A 19,151-nucleotide genomic window follows, 5' to 3' on the forward strand; every position below is an offset into this window, starting at 1 on the left:
GCCTCAGTCTCAATAGTTGCCCTTTCGGGATACCATTGAGCCAGGGTGAATAATGGCCACTATTGTATGCCACATAGCCATTGGCATCCACCTTCTTAAAGAAGGTTTTGGTCTTTAGTGTGTCGCCTGCTACGTAGATGTTCAGGTCTAAAAAATCAATGGCTGAGGGACTGATGTTATGGGTAAGTTCGATCCCCCAGTCATTCTGATTAAGGAACTTCAAATAATCCAAAAAAGTGTCCCCAGTGCCATTCCATATAAGGAACATGTCATCTATGTACCGGCGATAGGCAAGCACGTGTGCACCCCAGCCATGGTCACCATAGATAAAACTTTCCTCCCAATGGGCCATGAATAGGTTGGCATAGCTAGGTGCATACGTGCTGCCCATCGCCGTTCCACGTAACTGCAAAAAGAATGAGGAGTCAAACCAAAAATAATTATTCTGGAGGGACCATCGGATACACTCCAGGAGGAATTTCACTTGTGAGGGGGGTAGATCATGGTACTTCAACAAAAAGTGTTCTACCGCTGCACATCCCCTATCATGCGGAATGCAGGTGTAGAGTGAAGACACATCACACGTAATCAGGAGGTATTCTCCCTTCCATACAAAATTTCTTACCATATCGAGTACGTCCATAGTGTCCTTCAAATATGATCTAGTAAGAGGAACAATAGATTGTAAAAATGTGTCTATGTATTTGGAGATATTATAGGAGATGGACATAATGCCCGACACTATGGGTCTGCCCGGGGGTTCTTCCAGGTTTTTATGGATTTTTGGGAGTATATAAAAAACTGGGGTTCTCGGGGATTTGATATTTAAAAATTCGTATTCTTTTTTGGAAAGGATCCCTTCCAGTCTACCCTTGTCTAGAATCTTTACAAGAGACTTTCTTATCTCCCCTAATGGGTCTTTCCTCAGTTTCTCATATATTACCCGGTCCTCTAATTGTCTATTACACTCTGCCACATATTTTGTTGTGTCCATCACCACCAAGCTCCCGCCTTTATCTGCGGGTTTGATGATGATCTCTTCATTTTCTCTGAGACCCTTCAATGCCTGTCTCTCATCATATGTGAGGTTCGGCTCTTTTTGTCTCTTTTGCAGCTTCTTTAGATCTTGTGAGACCACCCTCTCAAAGGTTTCTATTGCACCCTGTTTTAAATAACTTGGGTAGAAGGTGGATCTATTCTGTAAATTGGAGTGTTTGAACAGATCTTCCCTCTCAGCTTTATTATATTCTTTATTAGAGTTGAGGAAGAATTTTTTGATAGACAGTTTTCTACCATATTTCAGCACATCAATGTGCGCTGTAAATGGGTCGAACTTTCTAGACGGAGCAAACTTCAGTCCCTTATTAAGCACTTTAATCTCATTATCCCTGAGCGTATAAGTCGAAATATTAGTAATGCCAACCGGAGCTATCGGTTGTATCTCTTTTCTTTTTTGTTGTTTCCCTCCTCTACATCCTCTAGGCTTACTGTCCTGGTTCTTTTTGTTGAAAAATCCCTCCTCATCGGGGTTCTGTCTAAAAAATCTGATCCTTCTTCTTTGTCTAGGACTGAATATCGATTTTGATAAGTATTCCTGTTGGAGGACGTGTAATGTTGAAAAGTGTTTTTATTAGGGGGCATGTATTCCCTCCTTTCTTTTTGGGATCTAGCATTATCTCTATTCGTCTGATAATTACGTTCAGTTTGACTGTATTTCCTTCCCCGTTTAACAACTTGAACCCAATCATCCTTTTCTTTTTCATGGGGCTTAGACTCCCTTTCCCTCCATGAGGTTGTCTTTGGCTGTGTGGGCTTTTCTGTAACAAATTTTACTCGGTCCTGGCGTCTATGGTGGTTCCTCTGTGGGGTTATGTCAGAGCTATTCCTCTCTCTTTGGAAATTTCTGACCCTCCCCTCTTCATAATCTTTCTTATCCCTCTTATATTTCTTAAATTTGGTATCTTTGATTTCCCTTTCAATTTTATCCAGACTTTTTTTAGTTCTATCTGACAATTCGTTAAAGTCTTCTGTTCCCACACAAGGTTGCAATTGCTCCTGTATGGAATCAACTTGTTTATCAAGTTCCGTCAAAGACTCCATCCTACATGAGATAAGGATATTCATGCATTCCATTGTGAAGCGTTCTAATGCCGCATCCCAAATGGCTGCATATTTAGCATTTTCCTTCTCAAAGGTAGGTTTCTTAAAAAAACGAAGACCCCTAGGGGTAATGTTTTCTTTCAAGTATTTTTCCATTGTGGCAATTTCCCATTTATACTTAGTTTCTTTTATAAGTAGTTTCTCCAGATCTTTAAATATAATATCAATATTACTGTCAGTTTGTTCTTTAATCTCTACATGATCATCCTCCTGATCAAAAATACATTTTTTCTTTCTATGATCAAAAACTGACATATTCGCAGCCCCTAATTCCAATGTATCAGAATAAAACAGTATAGAATGCAAAATAGAATAGGATGGCGCAGAAATATGGAGAAAAACACAAAAACAATGAATGCAGCAACCTACAAGGGGATCTGATACAATTCACCAAGTAAGAAATAAACCATAGAAAGTAGGTGCGCAAGATAGGTATATCCCTTTAAACACTGAAGTGTATAAGGCATGCAAATATGTCATGCAATAGATTATACAATCGCAAATGCAAACTCTTATTGGGATAACACCATATATCAAGTGACTTATGCAGAGAGATGCACACTTATAAAAAGTAAATGAGTAATAAATACTTGCACAGGTCTGCTCAGATGGTGTATTCTGAAAATATAAAGAGACACAGACCTAGTGCAATACTGTTTCAGCAAATAATTATAACTAAAAAGGAATGTTCCAAACTCACAATTGTGGAGTGGTTGTAGTACCACTCCAAACTATTTCGCTCTGGGAGGATCAATCCCCTGTGATCGTGGGATCCAATAAAATGACAACTGGAAGCAATCACCCGGTATCCGGTCCGTTTTAGAAGTAAAAATCCCTTTATTCCAACATAAAAATGTGTGTTTAAAAATAACAAATAAGTATATTCCTATTGCTGGTTTGAGAGTTCAGTAAGTCCAGAGTTACGTTTTACATCAAAACGAAAGTAGTAGTTTCCTTACTCTGTCTCCGGTTCTCCCAGCCAGCGAGGTTACTTCCGACTTCCGGTTTCCGGTATCACGCAACGCGTTTCGCCCCGCCTCTTGGGGCTTTCTCAAGCATAAATGTGGGTGGCTCCCAATGTCTCTTAAATAGTGTTTATTCAATAGCCCAATTAGTTCCTTGGCAAACATTGTTATTTAAACCTATTGTGCAATACTCATAAAACACAAATATATCTTAAAAAAACAACTTCTAGTATGTCTTATTATTTGGTTTTAGTTGGTTAAATATGCATACATGTGCCTCAACAATGTCCAGAAAAATGGAGAGAGAAAAATTAATTAATACTTTAAAATAGAGATTTGTACCACAAACATCTGTGTAAAAAATAATTAAAGCGACAATAATTTTTAAAAAGAGCTTGTGTTTTAGTAGGGTAAAAATTGTTTACCACAATGACTAAGTACATATTTAATCCATACATTATATAAATAGAAATAGAAATCAATGAATAGAAATAGAGAAGAAATAAAAAATATAAAATATATATGATAGAGGAAAAAGACTGCCATAAATATATTAACCGGAGAATTTCACCAATTCACCAGAACCAGAAACAAGGGGGATATCTCCTAAACATATACTAATCTATATACATAATAATCCCTAATAGTCCCTCAGCCATTGATTTTTTAGACCTGAACATCTACGTGTTACGGTTGCCTCCAGGCTGGCTGGAAGTTGGACCGTAGAAATGGATGCTCCTAGCGCTTACCCAAGGACCATCAGCACCGCAGCCACCATAAGCACTGCAGACTCCACGAACCACCGCTGCTGGGCTGGTATCTCGCCGTCTGCTCTGCGCCCTGGACCTACGACCAGGCTCCAGGTTCCAATAGGCGAACCTCTTCCTTCTGTCGAGCGAAGCAGGATCAGGAACAAGAGCTCTTACAAGAGCTCAGTAGCTAAGGGAGTATGAAGAGCATAGCAATCCCTGTAGTGATTATAGCTGTCCCCTACAAACATGAGTCGAGGCTGCAAGTTAGAGGGTCAGAAGAGGTCTGAGGTGCTGGAACACCCAGCCTGGTTTTTATTACCATTTTGAAAATACAGGACCACCCACAGGGCGGGACAAAACAACCAATCATACACGTACATCATTAAAACCACTCCCAGTAATTACACACAAAATCCTCCCCTATGTCTGTGATATAATTATGCTACACAAGGGATTAACATAATTATCACAGACAGTAAAAATACAGTTTTTACACAACATTCATAACTCCCAAAATATACATCACATTCGCATAAAAATACATATTCACAATCAATCCATTCAGGGGAACAACATACTCAAAAATCATACGAATTGGACCAGGGGTTCAGAAGTTAGTAAAAATGTGCATTTGACCTTCTGGAAGCATGGTTTTACAGGGCCCTCTATCCTGGAGACAATGGGGGGAAGTAATTCAATTATCCAGGACTTGAGGCAGACTCCATTAACCACATGGTTGCAAAACAACATAAAACACTTTAAAATACATAAAGTCACATTTTACACATAACACACAGACATTTCACATATCCCCAGATAGCTAGGATCTGAGCGCACAAAACTACCGAATAGCGCGCAGATCCTATTCACACAGTTCAATTGCCACGGAGCTAAAGTCTTTCCCATAGTCTTTCATTATATGAATAGGCTCCATGGCATAGCCATCTGGGGTATCACCGCTCACACAGGGCCATAGTCATAAGGAAGGAGGCTGGCAAATAGGCTTCTCCACAATCCAGGGAAGCAGGGCAATTTTTCATTTAAAGGGCCAGTTACAAATAGCGATTTGTAACACTACGTAGCAGGTGACACACTAAAGACCAAAACCTTCTTTAAGAAGGTGGATGCCAATGGCTATGTGGCATACAATAGTGGCCATTATTCACCCTGGCTCAATGGTATCCCGAAAGGGCAACTATTGAGACTGAGGCGGAATTGTACAGAGGATAACACCTTCCAGATACAAGCTAAAGAGCTACTGAACAAATTTAAGGAGAAGGACTACCCCGATGACATTCTAAACAAAACATGGCAAGAGGTAGAAAAACTAACACAGAGGGATGTTTTAGAGAAATCCATAAACAGTAGGAAGGACCCCCCAAAAGATCTAATGGTGTTCAACTTTAACTCAGAACATAAAGCAATAAAACGGGTGATTAATAAATCCTGGCACATCCTAAAAATGGATAAAGACCTTGGGGACACATTACCTGAAAAACCAAATATCACCTTCAGGGGAGCACCTAGTTTTAAGTCTACACTGGTGAGAAGTTTCATAAAAGAAAAAATCCCACCGATAACTAATAATGCATTTGGGGACCTTAAAGGTTTTTTCAAATGTAGAACTTGCTTGGGATGTAGGGACACACGCCGGACTGAGAAAGTAGTGCACAAATTTCGGTCAACTAAAAATAAGAAGGAATACGATATAAGGGAGCATATTACATGCCGCAATAATAATGTAATATATCTTTTAGAATGCCCCTGTGGTCTCCAGTACATTGGGAGAACCACACGGCCTCTCCTTGTAAGGATACGTGAACATGTATATAACATTCGGAAGGGGGTCACAAGTCACAGCGTCTCGAATCACTTTAAGGAGGCACACAATCAAGACCCCTCAGGTCTCTCTTTTATCGGGATCAAAAGAGTATTCAAAGACTGGAGAGGTGGCGACTTCATTAAGAAGATCGGGCAGGAAGAGATGAAATGGGCTTACTATATGGACACATTAACCCCGACAGGACTGAATATCGATTTTGACCTTTTTAATTTTCTGTAATTTCCTCTAGGGTTCTTTAATAATATTTAGCCTTTTATAAAGAGATTATTATGTATATAGATTAGTATATGTTTAGGAGATATCCCCCTTGTTTCTGGTTCTGGTGAATTGGTGAAATTCTCCGGTTAATATATTTATGGCAGTCTTTTTCCTCTATCATATATATTTTATATTTTTTATTTCTTCTCTATTTCTATTCATTGATTTCTATTTCTATTTATATAATGTATGGATTAAATATGTACTTAGTCATTGTGGTAAACAATTTTTACCCTACTAAAACACAAGCTCTTTTTAAAAATTATTGTCGCTTTAATTATTTTTTACACAGATGTTTGTGGTACAAATCTCTATTTTAAAGTATTAATTAATTTTTCTCTCTCCATTTTTCTGGACATTGTTGAGGCACATGTATGCATATTTAACCAACTAAAACCAAATAATAAGACATACTAGAAGTTGGTTTTTTAAGATATATTTGTGTTTTATGAGTATTGCACAATAGGTTTAAATAACAATGTTTGCCAAGGAACTAATTGGGCTATTGAATAAACACTATTTAAGAGACATTGGGAGCCACCCACATTTATGCTTGAGAAAGCCCCAAGAGGCGGGGCGAAACGCGTTGCGTGATACCGGAAACCGGAAGTCGGAAGTAACCTCGCTGGCTGGGAGAACCGGAGACAGAGTAAGGAAACTACTACTTTCGTTTTGATGTAAAACGTAACTCTGGACTTACTGAACTCTCAAACCAGCAATAGGAATATACTTATTTGTTATTTTTAAACACACATTTTTATGTTGGAATAAATGGATTTTTACTTCTAAAACGGACCGGATACCGGGTGATTGCTTCCAGTTGTCATTTTATTGGATCCCACGATCACAGGGGATTGATCCTCCCAGAGCGAAATAGTTTGGAGTGGTACTACAACCACTCCACAATTGTGAGTTTGGAACATTCCTTTTTAGTTATAATTATTTGCTGAAACAGTATTGCACTAGGTCTGTGTCTCTTTATATTTTCAGAATACACCATCTGAGCAGACCTGTGCAAGTATTTATTATTCATTTACTTTTTATAAGTGTGCATCTCTCTGCATAAGTCACTTGATATATGGTGTTATCCCAATAAGAGTTTGCATTTGCGATTGTATAATCTATTGCATGACATATTTGCATGCCTTATACACTTCAGTGTTTAAAGGGATATACCTATCTTGCGCACCTACTTTCTATGGTTTATTTCTTACTTGGTGAATTGTATCAGATCCCCTTGTAGGTTGCTGCATTCATTGTTTTTGTGTTTTTCTCCATATTTCTGCGCCATCCTATTCTATTTTGCATTCTATACTGTTTTATTCTGATACATTGGAATTAGGGGCTGCGAATATGTCAGTTTTTGATCATAGAAAGAAAAAATGTATTTTTGATCAGGAGGATGATCATGTAGAGATTAAAGAACAAACTGACAGTAATATTGATATTATATTTAAAGATCTGGAGAAACTACTTATAAAAGAAACTAAGTATAAATGGGAAATTGCCACAATGGAAAAATACTTGAAAGAAAACATTACCCCTAGGGGTCTTCGTTTTTTTAAGAAACCTACCTTTGAGAAGGAAAATGCTAAATATGCAGCCATTTGGGATGCGGCATTAGAACGCTTCACAATGGAATGCATGAATATCCTTATCTCATGTAGGATGGAGTCTTTGACGGAACTTGATAAACAAGTTGATTCCATACAGGAGCAATTGCAACCTTGTGTGGGAACAGAAGACTTTAACGAATTGTCAGATAGAACTAAAAAAAGTCTGGATAAAATTGAAAGGGAAATCAAAGATACCAAATTTAAGAAATATAAGAGGGATAAGAAAGATTATGAAGAGGGGAGGGTCAGAAATTTCCAAAGAGAGAGGAATAGCTCTGACATAACCCCACAGAGGAACCACCATAGACGCCAGGACCGAGTAAAATTTGTTACAGAAAAGCCCACACAGCCAAAGACAACCTCATGGAGGGAAAGGGAGTCTAAGCCCCATGAAAAAGAAAAGGATGATTGGGTTCAAGTTGTTAAACGGGGAAGGAAATACAGTCAAACTGAACGTAATTATCAGACGAATAGAGATAATGCTAGATCCCAAAAAGAAAGGAGGGAATACATGCCCCCTAATAAAAACACTTTTCAACATTACACGTCCTCCAACAGGAATACTTATCAAAATCGATATTCAGTCCTAGACAAAGAAGAAGGATCAGATTTTTTAGACAGAACCCCGATGAGGAGGGATTTTTCAACAAAAAGAACCAGGACAGTAAGCCTAGAGGATGTAGAGGAGGGAAACAACAAAAAAGAAAAGAGATACAACCGATAGCTCCGGTTGGCATTACTAATATTTCGACTTATACGCTCAGGGATAATGAGATTAAAGTGCTTAATAAGGGACTGAAGTTTGCTCCGTCTAGAAAGTTCGACCCATTTACAGCGCACATTGATGTGCTGAAATATGGTAGAAAACTGTCTATCAAAAAATTCTTCCTCAACTCTAATAAAGAATATAATAAAGCTGAGAGGGAAGATCTGTTCAAACACTCCAATTTACAGAATAGATCCACCTTCTACCCAAGTTATTTAAAACAGGGTGCAATAGAAACCTTTGAGAGGGTGGTCTCACAAGATCTAAAGAAGCTGCAAAAGAGACAAAAAGAGCCGAACCTCACATATGATGAGAGACAGGCATTGAAGGGTCTCAGAGAAAATGAAGAGATCATCATCAAACCCGCAGATAAAGGCGGGAGCTTGGTGGTGATGGACACACCAAAATATGTGGCAGAGTGTAATAGACAATTAGAGGACCGGGTAATATATGAGAAACTGAGGAAAGACCCATTAGGGGAGATAAGAAAGTCTCTTGTAAAGATTCTAGACAAGGGTAGACTGGAAGGGATCCTTTCCAAAAAAGAATACGAATTTTTAAATATCAAATCCCCGAGAACCCCAGTTTTTTATATACTCCCAAAAATCCATAAAAACCTGGAAGAACCCCCGGGCAGACCCATAGTGTCGGGCATTATGTCCATCTCCTATAATATCTCCAAATACATAGACACATTTTTACAATCTATTGTTCCTCTTACTAGATCATATTTGAAGGACACTATGGACGTACTCGATATGGTAAGAAATTTTGTATGGAAGGGAGAATACCTCCTGATTACGTGTGATGTGTCTTCACTCTACACCTGCATTCCGCATGATAGGGGATGTGCAGCGGTAGAACACTTTTTGTTGAAGTACCATGATCTACCCCCCTCACAAGTGAAATTCCTCCTGGAGTGTATCCGATGGTCCCTCCAGAATAATTATTTTTGGTTTGACTCCTCATTCTTTTTGCAGTTACGTGGAACGGCGATGGGCAGCACGTATGCACCTAGCTATGCCAACCTATTCATGGCCCATTGGGAGGAAAGTTTTATCTATGGTGACCATGGCTGGGGTGCACACGTGCTTGCCTATCGCCGGTACATAGATGACATGTTCCTTATATGGAATGGCACTGAGGACACTTTTTTGGATTATTTGAAGTTCCTTAATCAGAATGACTGGGGGATCGAACTTACCCATAACATCAGTCCCTCAGCCATTGATTTTTTAGACCTGAACATCTACGTAGCAGGCGACACACTAAAGACCAAAACCTTCTTTAAGAAGGTGGATGCCAATGGCTATGTGGCATACAATAATGGCCATTATTCACCCTGGCTCAATGGTATCCCGAAAGGGCAACTATTGAGACTGAGGCGGAATTGTACAGAGGATAACACCTTCCAGATACAAGCTAAAGAGCTACTGAACAAATTTAAGGAGAAGGACTACCCCGATGACATTCTAAACAAAACATGGCAAGAGGTAGAAAAACTAACACAGAGGGATGTTTTAGAGAAATCCATAAACAGTAGGAAGGACCCCCCAAAAGATCTAATGGTGTTCAACTTTAACTCAGAACATAAAGCAATAAAACGGGTGATTAATAAATCCTGGCACATCCTAAAAATGGATAAAGACCTTGGGGACACATTACCTGAAAAACCAAATATCACCTTCAGGGGAGCACCTAGTTTTAAGTCTACACTGGTGAGAAGTTTCATAAAAGAAAAAATCCCACCGATAACTAATAATGCATTTGGGGACCTTAAAGGTTTTTTCAAATGTAGAACTTGCTTGGGATGTAGGGACACACGCCGGACTGAGAAAGTAGTGCACAAATTTCGGTCAACTAAAAATAAGAAGGAATACGATATAAGGGAGCATATTACATGCCGCAATAATAATGTAATATATCTTTTAGAATGCCCCTGTGGTCTCCAGTACATTGGGAGAACCACACGGCCTCTCCTTGTAAGGATACGTGAACATGTATATAACATTCGGAAGGGGGTCACAAGTCACAGCGTCTCGAATCACTTTAAGGAGGCACACAATCAAGACCCCTCAGGTCTCTCTTTTATCGGGATCAAAAGAGTATTCAAAGACTGGAGAGGTGGCGACTTCATTAAGAAGATCGGGCAGGAAGAGATGAAATGGGCTTACTATATGGACACATTAACCCCGACAGGACTGAATATCGATTTTGACCTTTTTAATTTTCTGTAATTTCCTCTAGGGTTCTTTTCCTCTCTGGTATTCATCGGGGACATATGACTAATATAGCTAATATTTAGCCTTTTATAAAGAGATTATTATGTATATAGATTAGTATATGTTTAGGAGATATCCCCCTTGTTTCTGGTTCTGGTGAATTGGTGAAATTCTCCGGTTAATATATTTATGGCAGTCTTTTTCCTCTATCATATATATTTTATATTTTTTATTTCTTCTCTATTTCTATTCATTGATTTCTATTTCTATTTATATAATGTATGGATTAAATATGTACTTAGTCATTGTGGTAAACAATTTTTACCCTACTAAAACACAAGCTCTTTTTAAAAATTATTGTCGCTTTAATTATTTTTTACACAGATGTTTGTGGTACAAATCTCTATTTTAAAGTATTAATTAATTTTTCTCTCTCCATTTTTCTGGACATTGTTGAGGCACATGTATGCATATTTAACCAACTAAAACCAAATAATAAGACATACTAGAAGTTGGTTTTTTAAGATATATTTGTGTTTTATGAGTATTGCACAATAGGTTTAAATAACAATGTTTGCCAAGGAACTAATTGGGCTATTGAATAAACACTATTTAAGAGACATTGGGAGCCACCCACATTTATGCTTGAGAAAGCCCCAAGAGGCGGGGCGAAACGCGTTGCGTGATACCGGAAACCGGAAGTCGGAAGTAACCTCGCTGGCTGGGAGAACCGGAGACAGAGTAAGGAAACTACTACTTTCGTTTTGATGTAAAACGTAACTCTGGACTTACTGAACTCTCAAACCAGCAATAGGAATATACTTATTTGTTATTTTTAAACACACATTTTTATGTTGGAATAAATGGATTTTTACTTCTAAAACGGACCGGATACCGGGTGATTGCTTCCAGTTGTCATTTTATTGGATCCCACGATCACAGGGGATTGATCCTCCCAGAGCGAAATAGTTTGGAGTGGTACTACAACCACTCCACAATTGTGAGTTTGGAACATTCCTTTTTAGTTATAATTATTTGCTGAAACAGTATTGCACTAGGTCTGTGTCTCTTTATATTTTCAGAATACACCATCTGAGCAGACCTGTGCAAGTATTTATTATTCATTTACTTTTTATAAGTGTGCATCTCTCTGCATAAGTCACTTGATATATGGTGTTATCCCAATAAGAGTTTGCATTTGCGATTGTATAATCTATTGCATGACATATTTGCATGCCTTATACACTTCAGTGTTTAAAGGGATATACCTATCTTGCGCACCTACTTTCTATGGTTTATTTCTTACTTGGTGAATTGTATCAGATCCCCTTGTAGGTTGCTGCATTCATTGTTTTTGTGTTTTTCTCCATATTTCTGCGCCATCCTATTCTATTTTGCATTATATATATATATATATATATATAAAAATTATTTTTAAATTAAAAGAAAATAGTAATTTTGATATCAAAAAATTTCTTTTAATAAAAAAAATAAAATATATATATGTATTGTTCTACCCTCCAACCACACAATCATTCTCCCCTATACACATACTCTGCCCCCACCCATACACACACACATTGACCCCCATACACACACAAACTGCACCCCTCACACACACCATTGGGTTTTATTTCTGGCTGATGCTGGTCCACAAAATATTTCTCCTCTTTTCACCGGTCCCCGGGTGCTAAAAGCTTGCAGAACACTGCTTTAGAGGACTATCGGCAGAGTGTGTTGGGGAACAGAATTTTGTTGCACACCCATTTATTAGTTATGTAGCGTGTCATTCAAATGGCATACCTCGCTGTACAGTATGTGCGTGTTTCCGACTGTTGTCATTGAGATCTTACAGAATATCATCAGCACTCTGTTCTTGATTAGTAAGGACAGGCTATGCAGGGCCGGATTAACATAGGGGCTGATGGAGCTGCAGCTCCAGGCCCAGGCCCATGGAATAGGCCCATTGGTTTTAAAAAAAAAAAATAATAAATTTTTATTTTTTAAATTTTTTTTTTTTTTTTTTTACACACTACTCTTAGGGTTGCCAGATATTTCTCATGTATTTCTTAGGGTTTCCAGGTATTTCTCAGAAGTATTTCTCAGGTATTTGAGGCTGCCTAGCTGGTGCCGGTATTGCAGTAATACCGGCAACACAAATGTCTGTCTCAGTATAAACATAGATTATTCTGCAATACCAGCGCCGGCCAGTAGGGGTCGCTGTTTGTGTGGAGAGAGGCAGTGATAAGAAGTTACGGCATCTCCCTCCCTGCCTCTCTCTACTCACTGATCCGCGGGGGAGCAGCTCTGCACAGAGTGTCCAGACAGCAGCTCCGAGACATGGGGACGCTGATACATTGGGACACTGGGGAACATGGGGACCCTGAGCATGGACGTCCGCAGGAATTTTTCCGTGGGGGGGGGGGCATAATTGTAATGACATCCATGCTTGGCCCCTTTTTGACAGTGTCATGAAAGGGAAGGAGCATAGTCATTTTCACATAAAGCAAGGATGAATAGCGTTTTCACAACTATGGTGTCAGGAATATATGTTTGTATTCCTGACACTATAGTGTTCCTTTCATCAAATTACAGGAACATTCTGGTCACCATAACAACTTTATCTAAATGAAAATGTTGTGATGCAAAGAGGCCCCTGCGTGCCCTTTCTTTGAAGGGGTGAAACTGCTCTCAAATGGTTTACCCCCAAAGGCTTCCTTCAGCTCCAGATCTCCAGGTCGCTCAGTGGTATTCGACTTCTGAAACAGAGTGTCAGGAAGTGCAGATTGACGTTGGGCATGGGTGCCGCTGATTGGCTAGAGTGGTCAGCTGACACTCTAAGCCAATCGCTAGTTCCCGATTCATAAAAATGTTTTAGCCAACAATGTTTTAGCCAATCAGCGGCACCCCTGCCCAGCGGCCCTCTGTGTTTCCTGACACTCAGTAAATAAAAGTGAACACATTAACACTGATATTGTTTCCTGTTCCCTCTTCCTACTCCTTGCTGCCTCTTCCTACTCCTTGCTGCCCCTTCCTACTCCTTGCTGCCCCTTCCTACTCCTTGCTGCCCCTTCCTACTCCTTGCTGCCCCTTCCTGCTCCATGCTGCCTCTTCCTACTCCTTGCTGCCTCTTCCTACTCCTTGGTGACCCCTCCTGCTCCTTGCAGACCGTCCCTACCCCTTCCTGCATCCCCTTCCTATTCCTTGCTGACCCCTCCTGCCTCTTGCAGACCCTTTCTACTCCTTGCTGACCCCTCCTGCTCCTTGCTGACCCCTCCTGCTCCTTGCTGCTCCTTCTACTTTACCCTCCTGCTCCATGAAAACCTTTCGACCCCTTATTGCTTCTTGCTGCCCCTTTCTATTCCTTGCTGACCCCTCCTGCCCCTTGCAGAACCTTGCTGCTCCTTCTACTTTACCTTCCTCTATGCGGTCTCCCCCACCCCCCCATCCCTCACTTACCTGCTCTGTAGGCTGCCTTTGTGCTGCTCCCCTGCGGTTTCAGTCATGAGAGAGAGGCAGGGATTAGCTGTAGCTTTCTGCCTTTCTCAATTCACAGCGCCACCTACTGGCCAGCGCTGGTATTGCACTGTATTCTCACACTAAAATGAAAAATAGCAGCACAAGCTGAAAAATCCGGGGGGGGGGGGGGGGGCAAGTACCCCCCTTTACCCCCCCCCATTCGGACGCCCATGACCCTGAGACACTAGGGACACAGTGGCCCCATGTCTCCCAGTGGCCCCTAGTCTGTGTCCCCATGTCTCCCAGCCACTGTCCCTAGTGGCTCAGTGGCCCCATGTCTCCCAGTGTCCCCATGTCTCTAAGTGTCCCCTAGTGTCCTAGTGACATCAGGACACTGGGAGACATGAGGACACAGACTCTAAGGGACACTGGGAGACATGGGGATACAAACACTAGGGGACACTGGGCGACATGGGGACACTGAAAGGCAGGGAGACATGGGGACACTGGGCGACTTTGAGACATAGGAGACATGGCAGTGTCCCCATGTCTCCCAGCCAGTGTCCCTAGTATCTCAGTATCCCCATGTGTCCCTGGTGTCTCTCAGTGTCTGTAGTGTGCCAGTGTCCCTAGTGTCTCAGTGTTCCCTAGACTCCCAAAGTCCCCTAGTCTCACAATGTCTCTGTGTCCCCATGTCTCCTAGTGTCTCAGTGTACCCTAGTATAAAAGAAAAAATCTCAGGCACTCACTGTGATAGATTTAGGCAGGTTTATTGGACACCGCAACGTTTCGACCTGTACCCAGGTCTTTATCAAGTCTCCAATGTCCCCTATGTATCAGTGTCCCCTATGTCAGTGTCTCAGTGCCCCATGTCTCTATGTGCCCGTAGTGTCTCTGTGCCCGTAGTGTCTCTGTGCCCATAGTGTCTCTGTGCCCATAGTGTCTCTGTGCCCATAGTGTCTCTGTGCCCATAGTGTCTCTGTGCCTGTAGTGTCTCTGTGCCTGTAGTGTCTCTGTGCCCGTAGTGTCTGTGTCCCCTAGTATAAAAGAAAAAAATCGCAGGCACTCACTGTGATAGCTTTAAGCAGGTTTATTGGACACCGCAACATTTTGACCTGTACCCAGGTTTTTATCAAGTCTCCAGTGTCCCCTATATATCACAGTGGCTCAGTGCCCCATGTCTCCCCGTGTCCCCTCGTGTCTGTCACCCAGTGTCCCCAAGAGTCTCAGATTTCCCAGGTCTCCCAGTGTTCCCTAGTATCTGTGTCCCCATGTCTCCCAGTGTCCCAATGTCTCTCAATGTCCCCTGTGACATAGGGACACTGGGAGACATGAGGACACAAACACTAAGGGACTGGGAGACATAGGGACACAGACATTCCCCCTTTTTGTGTATGTTCGCCCTTTCAGCCGTTCTGGTTAGGTGATTTGTGTCAGTAGCCCACCATTTTACCGCATCCATAGACTTCCTGCTTTACTGGACACTGCTGTTAGGGGGTATGGGTTTACTTGAAAGATGAAAGCTTGAGATTAGCAAAGGGTATGTGTTTTCTCATAGTTGCATCCTATGAGTTTCCCTACAGCATCATCTCCATCAGATACATGACGCTTAGGAGGTAGGACTGTTTTAGTGTTTTTGGTCAATAAGATTTTGTAATTAGGCCCATCATAATTATCAGCACCAGGCCCACTGGGCTCTTAATCCGGCCCTGAGGCTATGACATAAAAAGGCAGGATGTGACATTAAATATCTATACCTCTCTGTTCGTGTCGGGGTCATTCGGTTTTCCTTTTGGCTCAAGCCCCACTCCAGCTGTTTCTGGACTCTTGCAATCCCCCTGCCCTGTGCATTTCACAATCTAACATTGCCAAGCAGGACTTTTGGGATATGTTATTCAGAAGTAGCTTCATTCATTAAAGGACATGAATGAACTGATCAGTGAGCTAACAGAATCTGTCCTGCAGCTTCAATTTGTAGATATTCATGAATTTTGCTATTTGTAGCTGTGCAGGACTGCAGTCCAGGCATTCTCATATGAATTTCTATGAAAATCACAAATAATATTGGTTTCCTGATACATTTCGGTGCTAGTTTTGGAGACAACGTTTCAAATAAAGGTTATACCATTTAAAAAACAAACAAACAAACAAACAAAGATGGGTGAAGAATGAAGTACCGTACCTTCGGCACTGCAGATGTTGTGGACTACATCCCCCTTAATGCTCTTACACCTATAATGCTGGCAAAGAATCATGGGAGGTGGAGTGCCAAAGGTTGCCTACGCCTGAAATAGAGCCTCAAGCTACAGTATTCTGGATAGAAAGGAATGCATTGCATGGTTTTAAAAGGCACTACCAGGAAGGGGTCAAAACAAGTATTCTTTAAACAGTAACCATTTGGCAGCCACTGAATAAAATCCCTTATGTGCTACAAAGGCGACTAACGTACATCTGTCATAGGTGTTTGTCAAACCTGGTGATGTCATAGGAAAAAAAGGCAAAATGCTAATTTCTGTTCTATTTTTTTTCTATTATTTTGTAAACTTAAGCTTCATGTGTAAATTGTCTAGAACTAAGGGAACCTGGGCCATCTAAAACGGGGTACATGTATATTCCTGGGTAATAGTCACACCATATAAGAATAAATGGCAACTTCTCCCAGACGGTTCAAATTCAATATATAAAATAAATAAAATAAAGAAATTAAAAAAAAATGTAAAAGTCTGCCATGTACGGAAACATTTACACATATTATACCCATTAAAAATTGTGATAAATATAAAAAAGTGCAATTTAAAACAATCGTGTCCAGATATTAAGATATTAACACATCTATTAGCAAAGTGTAAAAAGGATAATGTAAAACAGCCGAGATGTATCGAGACATGTAAACATTTACACATGTATTGTAAAATGAAATTTTTGTATTTTGGTTGTAGAGTTGAATGAAAAGTGTGTGTGTGTGTGTGTGTGTGTGTGTAAAACGACATTATGCTGAGAGAGTTAACAAGTAAAAACAAAGCAATAATGTAAATCTGAGTGTGATGCAATGCATAGTATGATTAAGTATAACCAGATCTACTGGCATAATGTTAACATTTCTCTAGCTTTGGCCTTTAATCACCACCTCCCCTTCTTCTTGGACACATGCTGATTGCATTAAGGAGTTGGGGTGGGAGCAGGGGGAAACCTACAGAAACAGAATTATAGCTACACAGAGACATAATGGGAGAGGTTAACGGGGTGGAGGTAGAAATTATGGGATTGTATGTCATTTTAACCCTTGCTGCTCAGGCAGGATGTGCAGTTGTGCAATGCACTGCCCAATTCTGGCACTGAAAGGGTATACAAGGCTCTTTTTAAAGGGAGAGGGTAAGGCATCAGTGAGGAGGAGGGATAGTTTGGGGATAATTAATACAAATAAATAAATCACAGATGGGTAACAGAGAAGGGAGAGGTTTAATGTGGGCACATGCTGAATAAAACCAGTTATTGCTGAGACACAGAAGGACATATGTGAGAATTTTGGGAGGAGGCTGAGAGTGACTGTCATCAGGGTGCAGAAGGGTATCAGGAGATGATTTGAGAGAGGTGAGGCTGAGGAGCAGGGAAAGTGATGGGGGATGATTGGTTTAGGAAAGAGGGGATTCAATGAGGAGTGCAGAGATTGGGGGAGAGAAGTATCAAGGCTAGGGCAACTGGAGGATACACAGGATTGCAGCGCGGGGGGGGGGCACCTTGAGGTGCAGAGAAGTGGAGTATGAAGGGGTGCAGAGAATGACAGTTTTTGGGGAGGAGGAGTATCTGGGGGTGCAGATGGCGAAGGGAAATAAGTATCTGGAGTGGAGCATGTAGGGGGGGGGGTAGATGCTTGTTAGGAGTATACGGAGTGCAGAGAACTGGGGGGGAGAGGAGTTTTTTGGGGCAGAGGACTGGAAGAGTAGTACCTGGTTTGCATTGATGGGGTAGAGGGGGATGTGGGGTGCAGAGGATTGCATTGATATGATAGAGGGGTGTTTGGGGGTCAGATTATTGCATTGATAGGATAAAGGGGTGTTTGGGGGTACGATTATTGCATTGATAGGATAGAGAGGTGTTTGGGGGTACGATGATTGCATTGATCGGATAGAGGGGTGTTTGGGGGTCAGATGATTGCATTCATAGGATAGAGGGGTATGTGGGGGTGCAGAGGATTGCATTGATAGGATAGAGGGGTGTTTGGGGGTCAGAGGATTACATTGATCGGATAGAGGGGTGTTTGGGGGTCAGATTGCATTCATAGGATAGAGGGGTATTTGGGGGTCAGAGGATTGCATTGATAGGATAGAGGGGTATTTGGGGGTCAGAGGATTGCATTGATAGGATAGAGGGGTATTTGGGGGTCAGAGGATTGCATTGATAGGATAGAGGGGTATGTGGGGGTCAGAGGATTGCATTGGTAGGGGTAGAGCGGATTGGGTTTAGGGGGATATTTTGGAATCGAGGGGTAGGTGGGACACACAGGATCACATGGGGGTGCAGGGGATTGGAGGTGGGGTGGGTGAGTTTGGGAGTAAGTAGGGGTACAAGGGATGCTCTCACCCATTCTGCCAGCACCAGCTGTCCTTTCCGGGATCTCAGGAACTCCTTGGTGGGGATGAGGGGGCTGAGCGGGTGGGGGGCAGCCCGGGTTTGTTCCTCTGCTGGGGGGTCATCCATGGTCGGAGGGGCCAGCACTGAGTGCAATGTGTGTTTTTGGGAGAGGAGCGGAAATGGTGACAACACGGAAATGTGCAAAAAAAAAAAGAAAAAGTTCAGCATGTGTGAATGTGGCTAGGGCTAGTTAACCCCTGAACTGCCGGAGTCTCACTTCCTGCATCTACCACCAGGGGGCACCTGGGGTCACATGTAACTGGACTCCACGCATTCACACCATCACTAGTTATTGGCTGCAGATGCTCACCCCCGGGGGGGGGAGGTGGAATTATTCCATGTTGGATGTAAACCATTATTAATAGGGAGGAGGTTAGAGATAAAATTCAAGCTGTTGCACTATAACGCCTATGATCCTCATCCAGTGTGTGGCTGGCTTAGAATGCTGGGATGGATTGTTACAAGCAGTCCAATAACT

General features: G+C 41.5%; 1 protein-coding gene across 1 annotated transcript in view; it reads right to left on the minus strand.

Moving 5' to 3' along the window:
* The window catches only part of CMTM3 (CKLF like MARVEL transmembrane domain containing 3), a 46,243-nt gene extending 27,384 nt beyond the window's left edge, over positions 1–18,859 (minus strand). The window contains exon 1 of the mRNA XM_063437662.1: positions 18,623–18,859. Within this exon, the coding sequence (XP_063293732.1) occupies positions 18,623–18,841 (219 nt within the window). The 5' untranslated portion in view covers positions 18,842–18,859. The remainder of the gene's footprint in view (positions 1–18,622) is intronic.
* Between the last annotated feature and the right edge of the window lie 292 nt (positions 18,860–19,151).

The sequence above is a fragment of the Pelobates fuscus genome, chromosome 12 (assembly GCF_036172605.1).
Source record: "Pelobates fuscus isolate aPelFus1 chromosome 12, aPelFus1.pri, whole genome shotgun sequence".
Lineage (NCBI taxonomy): Eukaryota > Metazoa > Chordata > Amphibia > Anura > Pelobatidae > Pelobates > Pelobates fuscus.